At 38.1% G+C, this 20,081-nt stretch overlaps 1 protein-coding gene across 2 annotated transcripts in view; it reads left to right on the forward strand.

Annotated features, from left to right (window-relative positions):
* KIDINS220 (kinase D interacting substrate 220) overlaps window positions 1–20,081 on the forward strand; it is a 75,243-nt gene that overhangs the window by 39,305 nt on the left and 15,857 nt on the right. For both annotated transcript variants that reach the window (XM_057371592.1, XM_057371600.1), the window contains exons 23-24: window positions 13,590–13,768; window positions 16,904–17,130. In XM_057371592.1, coding sequence (XP_057227575.1) covers window positions 13,590–13,768; window positions 16,904–17,130 — 406 coding nt within the window. The remainder of the gene's footprint in view (window positions 1–13,589; window positions 13,769–16,903; window positions 17,131–20,081) is intronic.

Here is a 20,081-nt window from a genome sequence, read left to right on the forward strand (position 1 = left end):
ATTCAAACTTCCCTTTATTTAGATTTGCTGTACCACGTTTCAAAATTTTAAGTTTTCAGTATTTATCAAACAAACTCATTACAACTTTCTGATTATTGGCATCTACAGTAATAAATCACTTTGGGGTGATTGCAGTCCAAAGTTGTCTTGACACAACAATGTTTTCTGATAAAGCASAGGAGRTATTAGAGACCTAATATATTCTCAYRAATGGGTGCTMRTAATTCCAGTGTTAACTGGTWTTAAATCTGTAGTAAGTGAACATGAATAAAAGGAAAGGATAGTCACAGTTGAATGTGAATAACTTATTTGGGTTCTGAATTATTTGTTGTTAGTACAAAGACTTGAGCTGTTGATGCTCAGTGCCAGCTGGAGTGTGTCATGGTTTATTAGCTGAGGTGGGGGAGGAGATKCATGACTGCTGCTGTGTTGTTGTACCTTTTACTGTGCAGGTTTTTTGGGAGTAATACAGCCATTTGAGTAGACTGCTAGTTCATAACTGACAATTATAAGCCAATAGGTATTTTTTAGTGTATAAAACTAAGTGCATAATGTGAAGAAACAGTAAAAAAACCCTGTACCATGTATTAGAAAAGGGAAGGTGATGATCTCCTTTTAAAGGAAAGCTGTTTGTATTCTACCTGCAATGCCAGAAGAGTAAAGAATAGGAAAATAATACCAATATTCAGAGTTTTCTCTTTAGCAAAAAATACCAACAGGATTATTTGATATGAAAATGGTAAAGCTAAAAGTCTCAGTTTCTTTTTGGCTTCTTAACAATAAAAAAAAACTTTCCTAACAATAATGTTGCTGTGTGCTCAGCAAGAGAATTGATGTCTCTCAGCCCCTTATGTTGAACCTGTGTACAGAGCTAAATATATAACTCTCCTGAACCCTCTTTTGACCTCAGACAAAGCTGAGGTCTCATCTGTCTGGTRATTTGGGTGATCATCTTTACCATATGCTGAATGTGAAAAGGTCGGTGGACTCTTCTCTGGGATTATCTGGAACTCTAGAAATTCTGTTTTATCCAAAGTAAGCATTTCTGTGTCATTGCTATTATTTTTATCTACAATTATTTAAAGTAACTTGGCTTAAATAGTATCATGTTTCAGTATCATTTCAAAGTTAGTTCCTCTTTTAAAACTTCAGTTYCTGTTTTCTAAGTTTTATTASTTTATAGAACAGCTTTCCCATTTGKAGTCTCATRAATAGATACCAGATTTTGATATTTATGTAGCTTGTTCCTGTACTGAGTTTGTGATACTTCTCTGGTTTTTATTCTTCAAAGGGTTTTTTTTTTAATATCTTGGTATTTTAGAGCAGAATCAAGAATATAGTTTTCCTAGCCTTGAATAGTTTGTGTCAAACTACTTTCTGTTGAGATACTGCAGTCTTTGGCTTTGCTGCTTGGACATCTCCCTTGGATGAAAGGAATCTTGTAAGGTTCTGTGTTAAATGTAAGAGTTTCACACTTGGTCACATTCTCGSTGTAAGGAGAATGCTTTGATATTACAGTTGCTTTTCCAGATTTTAAAATAACTTGTGTTAAAAAGCTTTTGAATCACCAGGATTACCTTGCATTGAGAGCTCTCCATTGGCTTCCTCTCCGCTGCTGCTGACTGTGTGGGGCACAGGGTTACCCCACTGGTCTGTTGCAGCTCCTTTCATCTGAAGAGTTACGGCAGATGATCAGTGTGTGCGCTGAGGGTATGGCAAGGAACATTTAACCCCGTGTTACCCACAGCTGTGTCCCCGAAGGCAGGTGCTCCCGGGGGCAGGCTGTCCCCGCTGTCCCCRCKGTCCCCGCTGTCCCCCGGCAGGGGCTGTGTGTGCAGTGCGGCGCGGTGCCGGCAGGTGGCGCTCCCCGCTCGGCTCCGCGCGTCCCGACAGCCGCGGGCAGCGCTGCCGCCAGAGCCTCGGCTTTCAATGCTGCCAAGAGAAAGCGATACTTTCGCAACCTAGAAARAATACAGGAAAGTGAAAACAATCGGCTAGTCGAACTCTAAGAAGCAAAAGAATAAATATAATAATAATTCCCCTCCATGCACAATGATACATGATTTCCGTGATTGTATGATATTTTGGATGGGATTTCCATCTTGTAATGTTCAGAATTTAATTTTGCAAACTGTAGTAAGGGAGAGGGCCATTTTCTGTCACATTGCAGTGCTATCTGTTGTAGTTGAAAATAATACAATAACTAAACTAAGACAACTAAAAGCTGCTCCACAAAAACTAAGACAACTAAAAGCTGCTTCTATTTGTCAGTTTGTGTGATGCTGGACTAGTCACATCTATAGTACCTTTTACTTGGATAGTATTCGTGCCTCTGTGGGACGGTGGTGTACAGTTTATGGTTCTGTAGGCTGATATTGCTAAGTACTYAGTGTTCAGAGCTATATCTGGAGCTACTGGGAGTTCTGCTGTCAGTTGGGGGGTATTCTGAAAAAAAAAGGATGTCTCATTTTGGTAACTAAATAAGTATATCTATATCTTTATGCCTCAATTTGCCATTTTAAAAAAAGCTAACTAATGTATTCTTATTGTGAAGGCTTGCAGGGAAGAGTAGATTTGTTTGTATCTGTAGATAYTGTGAAGAATATTGGTATGAAACTGTGTCTGTCAGGAGAAGTGTATTTTTCTGCTATTATACTATGCAAAGATGAAAAACCTCCTGAATGTTTTACTGGCGACTTTCCTCCAGGGCCTGTAACAAAAAAATCAAGCAAACAAATTTAAAAAAACCACCAAACCCAAAGGAACACAGAAACCCTCACCAAAACWGCAGYCAAAAAAAACCACCAMCAACAATAAAAACAATTTWAAAAAACCCAAACCCACAAAAAACCTCAACACAAAACAAAAAAAAAAATCACAAACCCTAAAGAAAAATAAGATTCAATTTCTGGCACAGGCACATCTCTATGAAGAATCTTCATGAGCTGGAGTCATGTCACATCTCTTACAGTAACAGATAGTGGCGCTATGCTCTCAGTCTTTTGTAGGGGAGAACAAGCCCATGCTTTGTAACTGTGGCAAATTTTGAAAAGAAAATGCTGAATCTGCTTYGTTGCTTTCAGTCTATATTTCATTCTGTATTCTTGACAAAAATGCCTTTATTCTTTTTTACTTCCTGAAACTCACCTGCTCTGTCATCTCACTTCTATYCCCTCACTTTCAGCCTTTCTTTCTCTCTCTCTGGTCTGGTCTGGTTAGTCTTGCTTTCCACCTGGTATTTATATTGGTACTAGTGTTTATTCCTTTAGGTTATGTGTTGCCTTCTGTCATCATCAGGATTTTCATGTAGTCTCCCTCCTTACCAGGTTAAGCTCTTCATTCTGGTTTTGTCTCTCCTTCCCCTTTTGTGTTTGGGTTCTTCAGTGGTCAAGCTCACTATTGTCGTTACCTACCTCTCCATCCTGGTCTAATATAATTATCTTTGCCATTTTATTTATAGCCGTGGCATAGACATAAATATAGAGAAATATTATGTGTGCTGCATTCTCTTCCATGTTACTGTAAACAGTCTTCCCAATGTCAATTTTGCGTAATGCCGAAGTGGTTTGCAGAAGTTGCAAAAGGCAAAWTTTTCAAGCTCTGAAGTGGAATAAAATATGTGGGCTTTCTGCAAATAAATTTCTAAGAGAATTAAGTTGTCAGATTAAAGCAAGTTTCTGTTGATGTTTGCAACTGGGACTTCTCAGACTTGTAAATTAGCCAGCTATGGGAATGTGCAAATAAAGCATCCATGACACCAGAATAAATGACAGTGCCAGATCTAAATAAATGATATCTTGGGAAAAGTCACTGAGGGTTTTGTAGAAAAGAAGGTATGTTTCAAGGAACTGAATTCTCAAYAGGGCCAATGAGCATATGAAGAAGACAAGGAAATATTTTGAAATCTAAGACATGTTAAGCAAATCTTCATCTAAGAACATCTAAATGTATTAAAATCTAAGATAATAGTAGGCAAGATTGCCTCAGGAAAACAAAAGAAGGAAGCAAAAGGTAGGAGTATGTGTTTTGTGAGAAACTTGCAGGTGAAGTTTCCAAGGATAATTTTTGTRCTATTTGATGACATGCCTATGAATGGTCTGACACAGGGAGGAGATGCCATTTGGGGATATAACCAAGATAACTGTTTCACAGAGGGTTGTGGAAGCAGCTGTGAGCAAGTTGCAGATCAAAGTTATTGTGGGTATAGGTATGATACCCTACTGAAGAAAATTCTGCTAACGCAGTAGTGGGCGGTAAATCTGCACTAAGGAAAGGAATTTATAAATCATTGCTGATTTCTCTGAAAAATGTTCGGTGCCCCACTTCAGTCAGAAAATGAAACAAGTGTCTTTAGGAGTTSCGTACAAATCAATGGAAAGGCAGAATGTATTGTGTTATGCAAAGATGTGATTTTTTTTTAAAGTTCTAAAGACTGAGTTTCTAGTAAGTACATTTCAAAATGGTTRTGCCAAAGTAGAAAAGTTATTTGAGAGGCCAAGGAAAGCTGTAGTCTCACGTCAAGCAGTGACAAGTCCCAATTTTGCCAGACTACTTTTTCCACTCTCCTTAAGCCCTCCTCTTTTTAAAGACATTTGATTAATTTATTTCTTTACCCCAAAAGTCTTAWTTTTTTCATTTCAGTTTGAGGCTCTGAGTCCTGGTCATCTTTGTTTTTTGATATTTTCTACTTTTTAAGGCTAAAGATGTCAGGGATTTGACATTACCACCTTGTTGAACAAAAATCATGCTATTAAAGCCAATTGTAGGAGAAGAAATTTCTTCCCAGTCCCTTTCCTCAATAAGTTGCCTCACTAAAAAGATAATCTGCTGAAYACATTTCATCTTTTTGTATCCTTTTTATCATGGCAGAAATCAAAGTCTGCAGTACTTTGTCAATTTGAAGATGTTCCTAGGAATCACTAAAGTAATTTTGTGACTGTCTTGCCTGTTCTTCTGGAGGCTTTTTTCCTTCTGAATGCATTAGAGAGAGTTTCTGTATCTATGAGCCAATTCTCTTCTAGATATGGCAGATTTACCAGTGTGTGGCTTCTTAGAGCTGCYAGTAGCTGGACTGTAAGGTTTATACAATTGAAAGTGAAACTTCAGGCATGTGTGTGCCTCTTGAGTTCAAGAATGTATTGTATTGCATTTCAGCAAATAACTGTCCAAATTTCTAAACACTTGAAAAATTATGGATGGTCTGAATTTTTACCCCTGAAGTTCCTGCAAAATAAACAGTTCTGCTATTGTGAATGCACAGAATTGCTAAGTCGAGGCCTAGGTTACCTTGCACCTGGAACCTATTCAGTCAATAACTGAAGCCCTTAAAAAACCAAGTAAAGGACAAAAACGATGTGGTTTGAGCATGTTTGCAGCAGAAGGAAAAAAATGATGTTCAGCACAAAGCACAGCAGCAAAGGCAACTTTAGTTGGAAGATAGGTGTGTCTAAATTARTCTAAATTGTTCCAAGTATTGGGAGTGGCTGTATGACAAGTTGCAGGAACTTTCTGGTGCTGGTGAGCAAGATGTGTTTTCCAAGCAGGCAAAACCACTGTAGGAAAGTTCCAGTTGGTCTTTGAAAAGAAAACGGCAGGGAACACCCTGCTGGCTACCAGAGCAGTTTAATGGTCTACCTGTTACAGAGGGCTCTTTGGAAAGAAAAAARTCAGCATGAAGTTGATGACAATCCATAAGAATTTCCTCATGGTCATGTCTGGATACATTCGCCCAGGAATTGGGTATGTCTGTGATAAATATTGTCCTCCCTCTTCTGGGGTTAGGATCTAGGTTCTTTATATTCCTGAATGTAGTTCTAGCCATTACCTGCTGAAACTGTGAGAAATGTATGGCTGGTGTATCTGAGGAGATAGTCCTAAGACAGACCRTGGCTCAAAAGATGCTGAACGGGAGAATGCTTGTTCCCATGACTGAATATACAATTTRTTTAATAGTATGGAATTCAGGTATTCACCCAACCTTCTATTCGAGTGCGTCCTCCTGGCCACTTTTGATGTTAATGTGCTTGTTGGGCTTGAGGCTTATCATTCTTTGCCCAGACTTTGACCAAACTGGAGTATTAAGTCAGAGGCTTTTACCAAACTGGAGTATTAAGTCAGGACTGACCATTTTTTTATGAGGGTATTTGCAAATAGTTGATGGTCCCTAAGTTTCTGTGACTATTTTTACATATTTATTAAAAATATTAAACAGAAGAGCTTGGCTCAGGATAGAAAAGACTCTCATGAGCCATCTGTTCAGATTAGGATCTCCACCCTTACTTAATCTCCTTGAAAATATGCTTTTTGGGAAGCTGAAGGAMACTATGGAAATCAAGAATCTTAACTCCTTGATTTTGAAAAAAAAAAGATTTTCCAGGACAAGAAAATGGTTATACTTTCCTCACAGTTGTAGGTAACAGTTATTTAAAACTTAGCAACGTATAATTCATCCATCACTTGAGCTTAATTTAAGTTCTGTGATAAARTCTTTGTGCACATATGTGTGCATGCCTACCTATGATGGATGGCAAATTGGATGGCAATACGACGTGCCAAGGCAGAACGCACCAAATTTAGAAGAATAGCATAACAACTTTCTTTAATTCAGCATTCTTTTTTCTTTTTGGGAGGGTAGGGTGGGTAGGAATGAAGGGAACTAAAGGTCATTAATTACTTTCATTTTAATGCATTTGCAGTCATAGAAAGAAGTGCTTCTTAATTTCTTCAGTCCAGTTTCAGCACTGCTATATGATTTTGCTTGGGTCTTTTTCCAGTCTTTACTGAAGTTATCCCTTTTTGAAATCAACCACAGAAACAGTTATCTCTACTAATGGTAATCAGAGAAATACTTAATTTCAGGTTACTACAAAACTCATCCTCTTTTATTTTTTCCYTTTTTATTGAAATTAAACTGGTAAAAACTAATTTAGCTATAAGTGAAACAGCAGTTTATTGCTATAGATTTTGAGTTCTATAGCGTGGTTTCATTGGTGCCATGTTTTCCTTATACATTCAGATCGCTTGTGTGATACACCCATTGTAATCAAATTAAGAAATCACTTAGTCAGGTTAAAACATTTTTCTTTTTCAYGTACAGTCTAGTACTTCTCCTTCATTGTTTACTACTTTAATTTAGGAAAGTATATTTATAGCATACTAAAAATACCACCAAAATATAAATGATATGAAATTATTTTATTAAAGAATTTGATTTCATAAAAAAATAGTATTCTGTAGCACTAGTAGTAAAATTTATTTTTCTCCATATAAAGGCTCATTTATTTTTATAGCAATTTGATGACACATCTGCTTGCTTTATTCAGCTGAAAAGAAAATGTTGGTTCTTGGTGTTTTGTAAAATTGCTTTGTTAAATTATTTTCAAAATCGTTCAACTTTTAACAAATGACATTTGATACTAACATTGGAAAGCAATTTCAGCTAATTAAGTAGATCCTTCTATAAACCATTGGAACATTAAGATGACAAACTGTTCATTCAGGATTATTTTAATTGGTACAATTATTGTAATTTTGTTGCAATTATGTGTTGAGCTAAAAGCTTTTGTTTAAATCATTTGAGGGTTTTTTTGTTAATATACATAAGTAAGAAGAAAAGTAAAATAAATACTGAAGATAAGTGTTATCTGTTTACTTTTTCATTACAGTGCTTTAGACAAGTATCTATGGAATTATTCTTTTAGAAAAGTGTATTACATGCTTTCAGCAAATCTGTAGAAATTTTAGATGTTAAAATWGAGCAAGATCACTGAAATGTAACTTCTCTGATAGGTTATTATGTTAATTCCAGTTTTGACACTGTTTAAATACCTTTTAAGAAAAAGGGTGAAATGAACTTTTGAGGGATTTGTGAGTTGCTTAATGCCTATTGATGTATTAATTTAAGAAGTGYAGCTATTTAGTGATTATAGAAATTAAAAATGAAAAAGCCGTGGAAGGTGCCACATTCATCACTCTGATTATAGTGTTCTCTGCAATCRTCTTTGCCCAGGCCAGGTTTAAATAAATCACTTCCTTTAAGTAGACAATTTAGTATTCTTGTGGACCTCACAGTGAGGCATTACTTCTAAAATATTTAACCTGATTTTTGTTTTTTCCATTTCCTTTTATTGCCTCCTACTTAAAATGCAGGGCACATAAAGTTATTATGTTTCTTACTGTGCTAATAGTGTGGTCTCAGTGTTAAAAGGCAATGTACCMGTTGAGTAGTAGGTGGTTGATGCYCACMTTTTTAAAAATTCTTTTTCCTTTTGTAATTCAAATAGCACTGCAAAGCTGTGAATGAATCTAGGCATTTGTAACTGCATGAACACTTTATTTTAATCATAAAAAGTGCCAGTGTAGGGTGTGTTCTGGAGAGTTGTATTAAGAATAGAACTTTTTAATATGGCTCAGTGTCAGTGCATGATACTGGGTGTGGGAGATTAGTTTAATAAACATCAATCTTGTAAGGATCAAAATGTTTTTTTTTTCTTTCTGAAATGATCAAAAGCAGGAACACTGAGGAGAGGTGCTTTATCTGCTGGTACTTGAACAGAGTCAGTTTTGCAAAGCAAGCTTTCCTGAATACCTATGGTAATAGGAGGTTTTAAATAGCTATTGCATCTGTTCAGTGAAGTCTCTTCTGCTTAATATGCGCTGAGGGGGCTTGAATTTTTGTCTGCATAGATATATCAAACTATAGCTTTCTCTTTTTTTGGTCTTTATTAAGATAAGGAATTTATTCTCTTATGTTATAGTATTGAGTGTATGATGACTTTTTATTCTTGTCTTTATACAAATGTGTTTATAAGCTAATGTTCTTTTTTAGTGTCCGAATAACCTGTTGCAATTTTCAGTTTGAGAGAATATTTGCAGCACTGTTACTGATATGTTGATAGTACTGCAAAGTTCCTGGAGCAATTTGTGTGAGAGCTTTTAACTGTCACTACATTGACCAGGCATGAGGAGAGTAGGGTAAATAACTTCAGWGTAAAGCATAATATTAGTAGGATTTGATGATTAGGTATTAGAAATCACATGTCTAATTAGCAAACTGGTAAGCATCAAAATTTCATAYTGCATTCCATTGCAGCCCAGATTTTCTAGTTTTGTGTTTCTCAGGATCAAAAGCCTAGAATTTTTTTAAGCAACATTTTTTACTTGTACGRTATTGAGAGGAAAAAATTAAGAAGTACATTATAGATAAAACATGACATGCCTTCATGCTTATGCCTTCTGTTACTCTATTATTTAATAGCAATTAATTAWATCTGTTGTTTTTTATGGAGTGAAAAAGTTAAATGATTCCTGTCCATGCAGTTGTTTGCTGCTTTGAAACATATGAGGGAAAAAAAATTAGGTGTGCAAAGAATAATTTGAAGTATTTCTTTGTTTTCACCTTCAGGGACAGATGTTTGGAAAAAGTGGGGAGAATAGCCCTTCAGAGTATGAGGGCTTGTAAAGAAGTCAAGCTTCCTGCAGTCTGGGAACAGCAGGACAGGCTGCTCCATGAGGGACCATGAGCTGGGAGCTGAGGAGGACAGCAGGGCAGGCAGGGCATGGGGAGCAAGGGGAGCAGTCCCACGGAACGGAACGGGAAAGTCGGAGCAGATTCAGTGACTGGAACCAGGGACAACCAACAGCCCTGTGGTCTGCAGCCACCGGGCACGCTTTAGGCAAGGCAGGAAGTTAAGCCAGTGGTCAAGGTCAGGACCAAAGGTACATAGATGTAGCTTGGGGGAGGACCAGGGGCAAAGACCTGAGCTTGAAAGCTGCTCTTAACTCAGGCAAGAGAGCCCTCCAGTGAGGCTTCTTACTGCTCTTGTTACCGCAGCTTGGTGACAACTCAGCTGCACTGTGTCAGAGCCAGCCTTGAGCACAGGCCCCAGAATCCCTGGCAGTGGGGAAGAGGTGGGTCAGTCCTGCTGATTTTCCAGGGCCTGACATAACCCATGGAATTGGCTGTGTAGGCGCAGTGCAGCCTCCAGTGAGGATGAAGGTGGTTGATTTTGGCTGTTGCCGTTTGGGCACCGCTGTTGGGCAGTGAAGTAGGTGGTGGTCAGTAGGAGGGCTCTCATGTGTAGCCCAACAGCTCAGCACCTTYCTCTGAGCTATGCTGACACCATTCAGTGCTGGACACACTGTCAGCACGGTGGTTATTTTCCAAGTCGGTCACGGAAGTACAAGGTGAACGTAATTAGAACAAATTTGAATCTAATTTACAGTCTGTGGAATGGAAGATAAGATAATGTGCCTCTGTGTACTTGTAGTAAATTATCTGCGTTTGAGGAAGAAGCCAGAAATAATTCATCATTGTTGGAATATAACTTACTTCACAATGAAAGCAGTTTTTAATTTCAGCTGCTCATAGGAAAGATACCTGAAGAGTAGTGGAATGAATTTTTAAAGTTTACTTCCATCAATGTAATGTTTTGTTTTGGCCTCATTCCTTTTAAATTCAAGCAGTTTCTCCTGAAAACAGACGCTCTGTAATACTGACACTTTTTGATGTTTCTGATTTAAAAAATAATTCTTTTGCCTCAGGAATCTAGCCCCAAAATGAGAATAGTGTGTTCACAGTGCTTTATTTTTAGATCTGCATGCTTATATTTCAGAAAAAGTAACTCCTAAAGTGCTTTACATGCTAACCTTTTATTTTTTTATCTGAGAAGTGCAGGCACGTATGGGTTTTGTGGCTCTTCGCCAAAAGATTATCATTTACATAAATATTTCTTTCAAAGGCGTAGTTTAAGACATTGAGCTCGGGAGGTTAGAATAGAGACTTCAATCTGCACACCAGCAGTGGGCTATTGGCTTCTGAACAGTAGCTTTGTTCATCATATTCGGAACACTGTTCGCATTCAGACTTAAGTAGAGCTGGCATTAAAAATCAGCTAATTTGTTTCATGTGATTCATCAGCTGTGTGTTTTATTTAAATCTATGTCACATTCTCTTTTGGCTTTTTATTTTGTAGATTGAAGTGTTGAAGTAGGCCACTCTTTAACTCTTCAGTTCCTGACTTGAAAAGTGACTTAATTTTTACTATTCCAGTGTTGAACTCCTGTCTAAAATATGTTCAGTAAATATATATAACTAATATATATATAAAGCATGCATTGAGGATCTTGGTTTTTTCGCCATCTGATGTTTGATATAAAACATCCATATTTATAGTCAGTTTAGTTGTAATTTTATATAAGTCAAAATAGAACAACCTAAGGTAGTAGCAAAATATTAGTGTAAAATATTCACTTCTCAGATTTGGTGGAGGGTATAAGTTTTACTTACTTACTGCCAATATTCTTATTTTTTCCTTTTGACCCTTCACTTTTCRAGGTTAGGACTACTTTCAGCTTCTATTAGATTTCTTTAAATTCTGCTGGAGAATGAACTGTTCCTTTTATTTGAAATTGTAACCTTTGGGTGTCAAGTTTGGCTTCTCACAGAGGCAGCACCTTTTATTCTCTTAAGTTTGGAGTCTCTGAAGCATTACATATGTTGGACTTCWCCAAAGTTCATAATCCAACTGCCATCCGGACAATGTTTCATAATGATTTGCAGAATCAGAGCCTTTGTTAGAATAGGCTACACTTGCTTATATGTTTATATGTAAGTGACATATAAACACTTACATGTGTAAGTGTTTATATGTCTAAAACATATATGTCTAAAACATATGCTTATGTTTTAGATTTGTTACATTTTTGCTGTGCTGTAAAGTAATTTCTCACTGTCAGTGAAGTTACACATGCATACTGTTTCTGATAGCATGGTATAGCAGTATCCTGTCTCTTAGGTACATAGCCCATTTAAATGTTTTTTTCTGGTAAAACTTACAGGAATTTGTTAATTCTATTCTTAGTATATGGCAAGAATGTCCTAAAAGATCAGCCAGAAAGATTAACACAGCTGAAATAAATTTTTAATRTGATGGAGTTGCACTTACTTCAAGCATGTGGCATTGATTCTCAATAATTTTATTTTTCTTAACTTTAAATACTAACTACTTTGTGTAAACCTGCCCTTTTCATCTCTGGAAGAATCCCATGGTACATAAAATTATACCCTTTATGGAGGATCTAAAAATTAAGATAAGAAAAAGATTGCTGCTTTTAAGAAGCAGACAAATTGTGCAATAGGGTRAGATTGTTCAGTTAATGGTAGACTTAGCTCATTAGTTCTATTAAAAATACAATTCAATTACAATCGGTTGGGGGTTTCTTTGAAGTGTTTATGTTTTTCTCTCTTCCTAGACACAATGTGAGTGTGAATTTTTTTAATGTAAGAGATTCCTGGTGTACTGATGATGTGCTAAGTRTACACGAGTCTCCTTCCTCCCTTCCCATTAGTGCACTTCCCATAAGTGCATTAGTGCACTTATTTCCCCTATGACAGCTTTGGTAGTTGCCGTAGCTCTTTTAATTGTCCAGTAATTGGAGAAAGCCCTTACACTTTCTTTGTTCTGTGCTGCCTTCTTTTTAGCAAGTTACAGCAGCTCACAGAGCAGGCAACATATCTATGCTGTTGTCCATCTTTATCATGGAGCTGTTGTCTTAATATGTCTTTGAAAAGAGACATTAAAAATTATAATTAATTTTATATTTATATAAAGTGGGKTTTTTTTCTCATAATTTTTTTCTATTTTTACTTTATGTACAGTGTAGTTACTTCACTGGTATCTGTATAAGTGCTGTCACAGTCASTTACAGCCATTACTGTAACTATGTTCACTATTCTTAGTGCATTCTTTCACTGTTTACATTTTTATTATGCTGGATGTGAGAAATCTTTTTTCATCTTAGTGGTCTTCAATTWAGATTATAATTTCTCATTTGATATGAGATACTAGTACTGTGAGATGAAACATCAAATAATATAGGTCCATCTGACTAACCRTGTCAGCCTCCATCTCTTGCTTGGTAGGAGCTTTTCATAAACTTCTGCAAGACTAAGATTTAATCCTTCTACTTGTTCCATCCTGAAACTCCCCTTTATRCTGGTACTCACAAAACACCCACTGTTGCTTGACAATAGTCATAATACATGAACAGTCCCTAACAATCATGTCTCATGGTTTTGTTGTTTTCATTTGTTTGTGGCTTTTTCATAGAAGGTGAATTGCTTGAAAGCAGGTGGTTGTTTTCCCAGTTTTTGCAAAGAGTGCACAGTTAGATTTTGATCAACTTTTAAGATGCCTGTTCCTGTTACAAGAAGTGTTAGTTTAAAAATGTGATTGTTTTTACCATGGAATTTCTGATTTAGGTGTAGGAATTTGAATAAATATTTGAGGTTAATGTTGATAAATGTTAACTTCCTTGGTTTTGACATTACTGATGTTTGGCTTCTTTGAATTTCTCTGAAGCACACAATTAGATTAGATTGTTTAGCAGTTTGGGGTTTTTTGCATATTAGAAAATGTTACATTGATCTTTCTTCAGACAGTGCAGCTCTTTGTGGGTTCTCTTACTTTTTAGAGAACAGGGRGAATGGGTGCCAGTGTACCAGTATTTCACCCTAGAATATCACTTTGTAAACTGAAGTCATACTCTTAATAAATATGGTTTATGTTGTATCTAATTTCACCCCCCAGAATTTCAAAGAATATTCCTACAACTAAAGATGTTGAACCTCTACTTGAAATTGATGCAGATATACGRAACTTTGAAGTATTTTTATCCTCACGAACACCTGTTCTTGTTGCACGTGATGTAAGAACCTTTTTGCCTTGTACTGTGAACTTGGATCCCAAGCTACGAGAAATCATTGCAGGTGAGTATGCTTTCAAATAAATGGAAAATGACGAATCTGTTATTTATTTTGGTTTTAAGTAGAGCTACTTGGCATGTCACATGGAACAAGCATACCTTCATATTGTCTGATTTGACTTCAGTCAGAACTATTCAGTTTCACTTAATAGTTTTGCTTTAACAGCCGACCATACTAGACTAACGGTTTTGGAGGGGGTAGTCCATTGTTCTTGCTTTTCAGAATGTTTTAGGACMTGGAGGAAACCAGTACACCCAATGATATTTTAGTAGAAGAGATGCAAGTTGATTTCAGATCTTTGTTAACCATTTTGAAAATTCATGTAAAACCCTGTAGAAATGAAGTCAGTGCAACAAAGTCTTCTCCAGGCTGAAGAACACCAGCTTTCCCAGTCTTTCCTCATAGCAGGGGAGTTCCTTAAAGTCTTAAAATGGCTTGGGTTGGAAGGGACCTTAAAGATTGTCTGGTTCCAGCCCCTCTGCCATGGGCAGGGAYATCTTCCACTAGACCAGGTTGCTCAGAACCCCATCCAACCTAGCTTTGAACACTTCTGGTGTTGGAGCATCCATAAGTTCTCTGGGCAACCTGCTCRAATGTCTCACCACCCTCAAGGTAAAGAATTTCTTCCTGACGTGTAATCTAAACCTACTCTCAGTTTGAAACTATTCCTTCTTGTCCTGTGACAACATGTCCCCCTGTAAACAGTCTCTCTCCACATTTTTTGTAGGCTCTCTTCAGGTGCTGGAAGACTGCAGTTAGGTCACCCCAAAGCCTTTTCTTTTTCAGGCAGAACAATCCTGATTCTCTCAGCCTTTCCTCACAGGAAGGGTGTTCCATCCCTCATCAGTCATCTTTGTGGCCTCCTCTGCACTTGYTCAAATACATAGATATCCTTCCTGTTCTGGGGACCTCAGAGCTGGATGCAGCACTGCAGGTGGATTTTGACCAGAGTGGGGCAGAATTCCCTCCCTCCCTCCCTCCTTCCCTCCTTCCCTCCCTCCCCTGCGGCCCACGGGGCTTTGGATGCAGCCCAGGACACGTTTGGCTTTCTGGGCTGCAAGGACACATGGCTGGCTGGGTCATGTCCAGCCTYTCACCCATCAGCACCCCCAAGTCCTGGGCACAGCTGCTCTGGATCTGTTGGTCCCCCAGCCTGGATTGTTACTGGGGTTTGCCCTGACCCAGGTGATCTTGCTAAACCTCATAAAATTCCCACAGGTCCACTTCTTGAGCTTGTCCAGGTCCTTCTGGATGGCATCCCATCCCTCAGGTGTGTCAGCTGCAGCACTCAGCTTGGTGTCATCTGCAAACGTGCTGAGGATGCACTTGATCCCTTCATTYATGTCATTAATGCAGATATTAAATAACACTGGTCCCAGTACTGACCCCTTATGAACACCAGTTGTCACTGATGTCCATYGGGACTCTGAGCCATTGGCCACTACCCTCTGGATGCAATTGTCCACACCCAATTTCATATGTGTGTAACAGTCTACTGTCAATGTATCTCCAGTGTAGAGAGAAGGGTATCGTGGGGGTCTATAAAAAAAGCTTTGTAGAAGTACAAATAAGTGATATCTGTAGCTCTTCCCTTGTCCACTGATGCAGTCACTTGATCACAGAAGGTCACAGGGTTGTCAGGCAGAACTTTCCTGTGGTGAAACTATTGCTTATTGTCTTGAATCACTTCCATCCTCCATGTGCCTTAAGCAAAACTTCTCAGAGGATCGGGTCCAGGATCTTCACAGGCACGGAGGTGAGGCTGACAGGACAGTAGTTCCTGTGGTCCTCCTTGCTACTGTTTTAAGAATTCGCAATTTATCCATCTTTTGAGGGCACCCTCACCTCCGCTCCTTCCTCTCCGGTCCTTTTTGAACAGCCTGTAGCCAACAATGGTTGCACTCCAGTCACAGGACTGATCCCCCAAGTTTCTGGAATGGCTCCTAGGTCATAGCTTTCTAGCAGCACAGTGGCTTCCRGCTCCTCCTGTTGGTTGCCCATGCTGTTTGCACTGTTGGGGGGCACCTGAGCTGGGCTGTCAGCCATGTCACCTTCTTAGAGGAACACCCTTTAATTCCTTTGAGTTATTTCAGAGGTGTTTCCCTGTTGGCTTCTGTTCAGGAGCTGATCTCCATGAGACTTTCAGTGGAAGCTCCATGAGTCTCCATGAGACTTTCAGTGGAGAAATTCTTCCTGATGTCCAACATGAATGTCCCCTGGCACAGCCTTTTGCCTGCTGGGGGAGGATACAGGGTCCCCTAGATCTTGGCTTTTTTCTGGTGGCTGTTGTGTCTCAGGGAGGCCAGAGCATGATTCCAGCAGTCTCTGCCCTCTAGCTCTCTCATGCTCCTTAATCTTTCTGCTTCCTCACTTAACCACCACCAGGCTGGACCAGGGTGGTCTGCCTGGTCATGTCTCACACAGTTGTTGTCCCTACTGCCATCCGAGACTGGTGACAGGCTCTGTCCCCACCTGCAGCCTGAGACCTGGATGGGAGCTCTGTCTGGGTTGTYATATCCTTCCTGGTGAGTGCAAAGGATTATAGGTTTGTGCCTTGTGGAACCATATCTGAGCTCCTTCCGAGAGGATGATGACCACCAAGGGAGCTCACCTCTTGGCTAGGGTGACTATACCCTTCCTGTGCCTTTGTCTGCACAAGCTACTTTGTCATACTCCCTGGGCTGAGGCTTTTTGGGGACCTTGGTTTCTTTGGCACTTCCTAGGTTTCCTTAGCACCTTCTGTGACAGCACTGACAGCACCTGGTTTATAGGTCAGAAAGCCCCTGTATGCTGGGATTTGTKGCTCTGCCATGGTACAGACCAGCCTTGGAGCAGCTTCTCTTGGAGAGTGACTATTAGGTTCCTTTATGCCACATGTAAAAAAAAATCTAAATCAGAGAAATTCAATATGCTATATAAATTCATGCGTTAAGTCATCCTAACTTTCTTAAAGACTCCTGTGTAGATGTGATCATCAAGAGAAATCAACCAAATCCAGCTGAAATTTCACATTCTACTTGTTGAGTTGTAATTTGAGTTAATTACACAAAAGCATGCTGTAAATGAATTGCAAACAAATAAAACCTTTCCTAAATACTTCAAGCAAGATCTCATTCTTGCTACCTATTTATTTTTCAGATGTTCGTGCTGCAAGAGATCAGATGAATATTGGAGGACTTCCATATCCCACCTTGCCTTTACATGAGGCTCCTGCTAGAGCAACATCTCTGTTCAGTCAGCCTTCCTCAGCTTGCTCATCTACAACCTCTTTCAACGGTCCTTTCAACAGTGGAGTTTTATCCCCACAACCTCACAGCAGTTACTATAGTGGTATGACAGGACCTCAGCATCCCTTTTACAATCGGGTAAATAATTGAGATCCAATTAACATTCTTCTGATTTAGTCTGGTAATACTGCAGATGTCATSTATTAAATATTAAAATATGTGGAAGTGGAGAAAAGTCCAAAAGTTGACAAATTTTGTGGTAATGTTCAGTCACTGTTGTCTGGGGTAGAAACATGGTGAATTGCATCAGGAAAACAAATTACCAAGGAGAAAAAAGGTCAAATAAATTTGAGACGCTGCTCAGTTGTAGGATATTGCAGGGTTTTTTTTTTTTGTTTGTTTTTATTTGTTTGTTTTTTTTTTTTTTTTGTGAGGTAAACTGCTCAATCATTCACATGGCCACAGATATTGGAAGAGGTCCCAGCTTTTTTGTTAAAACATACAGAAACTCAAGTGGGGAGCTACATTACAAGAATGTATGTCTGTCTTCCCTTTTGTCTCTCTTTAAAATTATTCCGACATCTTTTCCCTAAGCTGATGTTGCACTAGTTTAAAGGAATTAACATGCATTGCATGAAGCATACATTTTTGATGTATTTGTGGGCCTCAGAAAGCATAGGCCTGGGAATGGCTCACGTGAAAATTTAATGAAGTGCYTTACTGCATAGTTGAATAGAGTCTAAACTATCTGGTTTTGTGGGAGGTATGCTGTACTTTGAAACTTTATTTTTCACTTTTTTCCTGCAGTACTGTAATGAAAAAAAACACAGAGAGCTGGTGTAAATCATAGCTTAYATCTGTATGTAGAAAATAGTCTCAACTTTTTTGACGGTAGACAAACATACAATCTAGTAAGGTGAAAAGTAAATTGAGTTATTCCTAAGTCAGTGTTTGTTAACCAAGGCAAAAAGGAGTGTATGTAGGCCAGAACTTTTTTAAGTTATTTATTCTAAATTTATTCTTATATACCTTCAATAGTGACAATATACTGTTTTGTTGATAATATAAAATGACGGTAAAATACCGTGAAAATTACATATATTTTGAAATAGTCCAACACTGATAAATGCTTGACACATAACTATTTATGCTGATACTAACTCAGTTAAAGTGGGTCTTTGATTGGAAGCCCCATGTTTGTGTCTGTTTTGCCCTGTTTTGTGTTACTGTACATGACAAGGTTTAAAGTCAGGGGTGATAAAATGTTGAAACCCATATGAATTTTTTTTGGCTCCAGTAAGTATTAGAGAAACAATTGTTGGTGAGTCATAAGCTGTTCTTACAATAAGTTTATTTGTTCATATGTGTTAAGTCTTAAAGGCATGATTGCTTCTTTTGCTTGCTGAAGACTAAAATACTTCAGTTTTGGCCTTTGTCACTGGAATTTTAGACTGCCCTTCTGAAGCATCATTGTTTTTAGTGTGTCACTTAACAAWTATTGTCAGAGAACTGTATTCATTACTTTGGACTCAAAAAGGTGCTGTCATGAACAGCACATACTGAGATAAACGATGAGAAGCTTTTAAAAGTAGAAAATGCATCCTGAATAACTGTTTCCTTTAGCATTTTCAATCATATTTCATTTCTCGGGTTTTTGTAAAAAATGGTGTTCAAAAAAAAGAATGGCAGCTGAAGAACAGACTCTCCCCAGTAGAAGTTTCCAAGAGAGGTCTTGGATACTGGTATGACAGAACACAATGGATTCAAATACTTCTGTGRAAATGGCTGGATATTATTCAAGGACACCCTAAGTTCTGGGGATCTGTGCCRTATTCTGATCAGTAAATGGCTCCTGTCCTGTTGTCTTTAATCATTCATTTATGCTTAAGGAAAAAACCTTTGGGCTGTTGAGGAAAACACTTARTTTATTTTTAGGAACTACTTCTTTGAAGAAAACCTAGGTATGTTTCTTTGTTCTTTAGATTCTCCTGTGTTATGGACCTGGAAGTTCCAGTGATGTAATGAATTAATTTTTGGTTTAAAACATGGTTATCCCTATGGATAGTTGTAAGGGGAAGATTATGATCCTATTTAGAAGCTCTTCAATGTAGCAGTCTGGTTCTCAGTACAATACTAGKCTGTACATGTACAGTTTACCACTGTCTAATGGCCTGGCTAGAAGCTGAGTTCAAGTTCAGCTTCTCAAAATTGCTGCTCTCATGGATCATTGTGGAGATGATGTTTCTTACAGGGAAGGTCAGAACAGCAGGCAAGTCTAATTGGGATTTCCTGGGTGGGAATGAGAAATTATTGTATGTGAATACTTTTTTTTTTTTTACAAAAGAGGAAAAAATCTTTTGGTATCTTGAAAAAAATGATGCTTTGCWATGTCTCTTATGCTTTGTAGGCTATCAGCAGACTTGAAGAGCAACTCTACACTAGTTTATGCCCAGTATTGATCTCATGTTTTTGTGATACCTGTATTGTGCTTCAAATGAAGATTGAGTCTGTAATGCCTAGCCTGTAATGGAGAGTAATCCCACAGTTAGGAAACAGTGGAGTAGCTGAAATGGGCTCAGGGKTTGATCAGAAATTGTGGGATAATTGCCTTAGAGGACAGATTTTTTCCATTGCTTTGTAGTTTGATGTCATGCAACCAGCAATGGGTGCTCTCTGCATGTTTTGGGAAAGAGGCTCTGCAGTGAGARCCAGGCACTTGAATGCAGTTTGATCATTAAGTATTTCATGCTTGGAGCTTTTCCACATGGTTTARGCTGTTGGTGGAAAACTGAGGTATTAAATTATTCTGTGGTATTTTCTGGAAATTAATCTGTCTTTAAAAATTTTCATGTTATTTCTAGAATGTGCCTTGACATATCTAGAATATCCTATGACAGTAGGATAGTTTTAATTCAGTAAATTTTTCTGCATCATTCTATTTTAGCCAAATAATTTAAGACAAAGGCTAGTTAACCAAACTTCTGCATTTAGACTAATGGTTACAGTGGATATTATGTAACTTGGTATGTTGGAAGAGCATCTGAAATTTTTGTGGTAATTGTGTGAAAGTGTTCAGAGTCTACCTCTAG

Source organism: Malurus melanocephalus, unplaced genomic scaffold (genome assembly GCF_030028575.1).
Source record: "Malurus melanocephalus ecotype Western Australia unplaced genomic scaffold, MMel_1.1 scaffold_6, whole genome shotgun sequence".
Classification (NCBI taxonomy): domain Eukaryota; kingdom Metazoa; phylum Chordata; class Aves; order Passeriformes; family Maluridae; genus Malurus; species Malurus melanocephalus.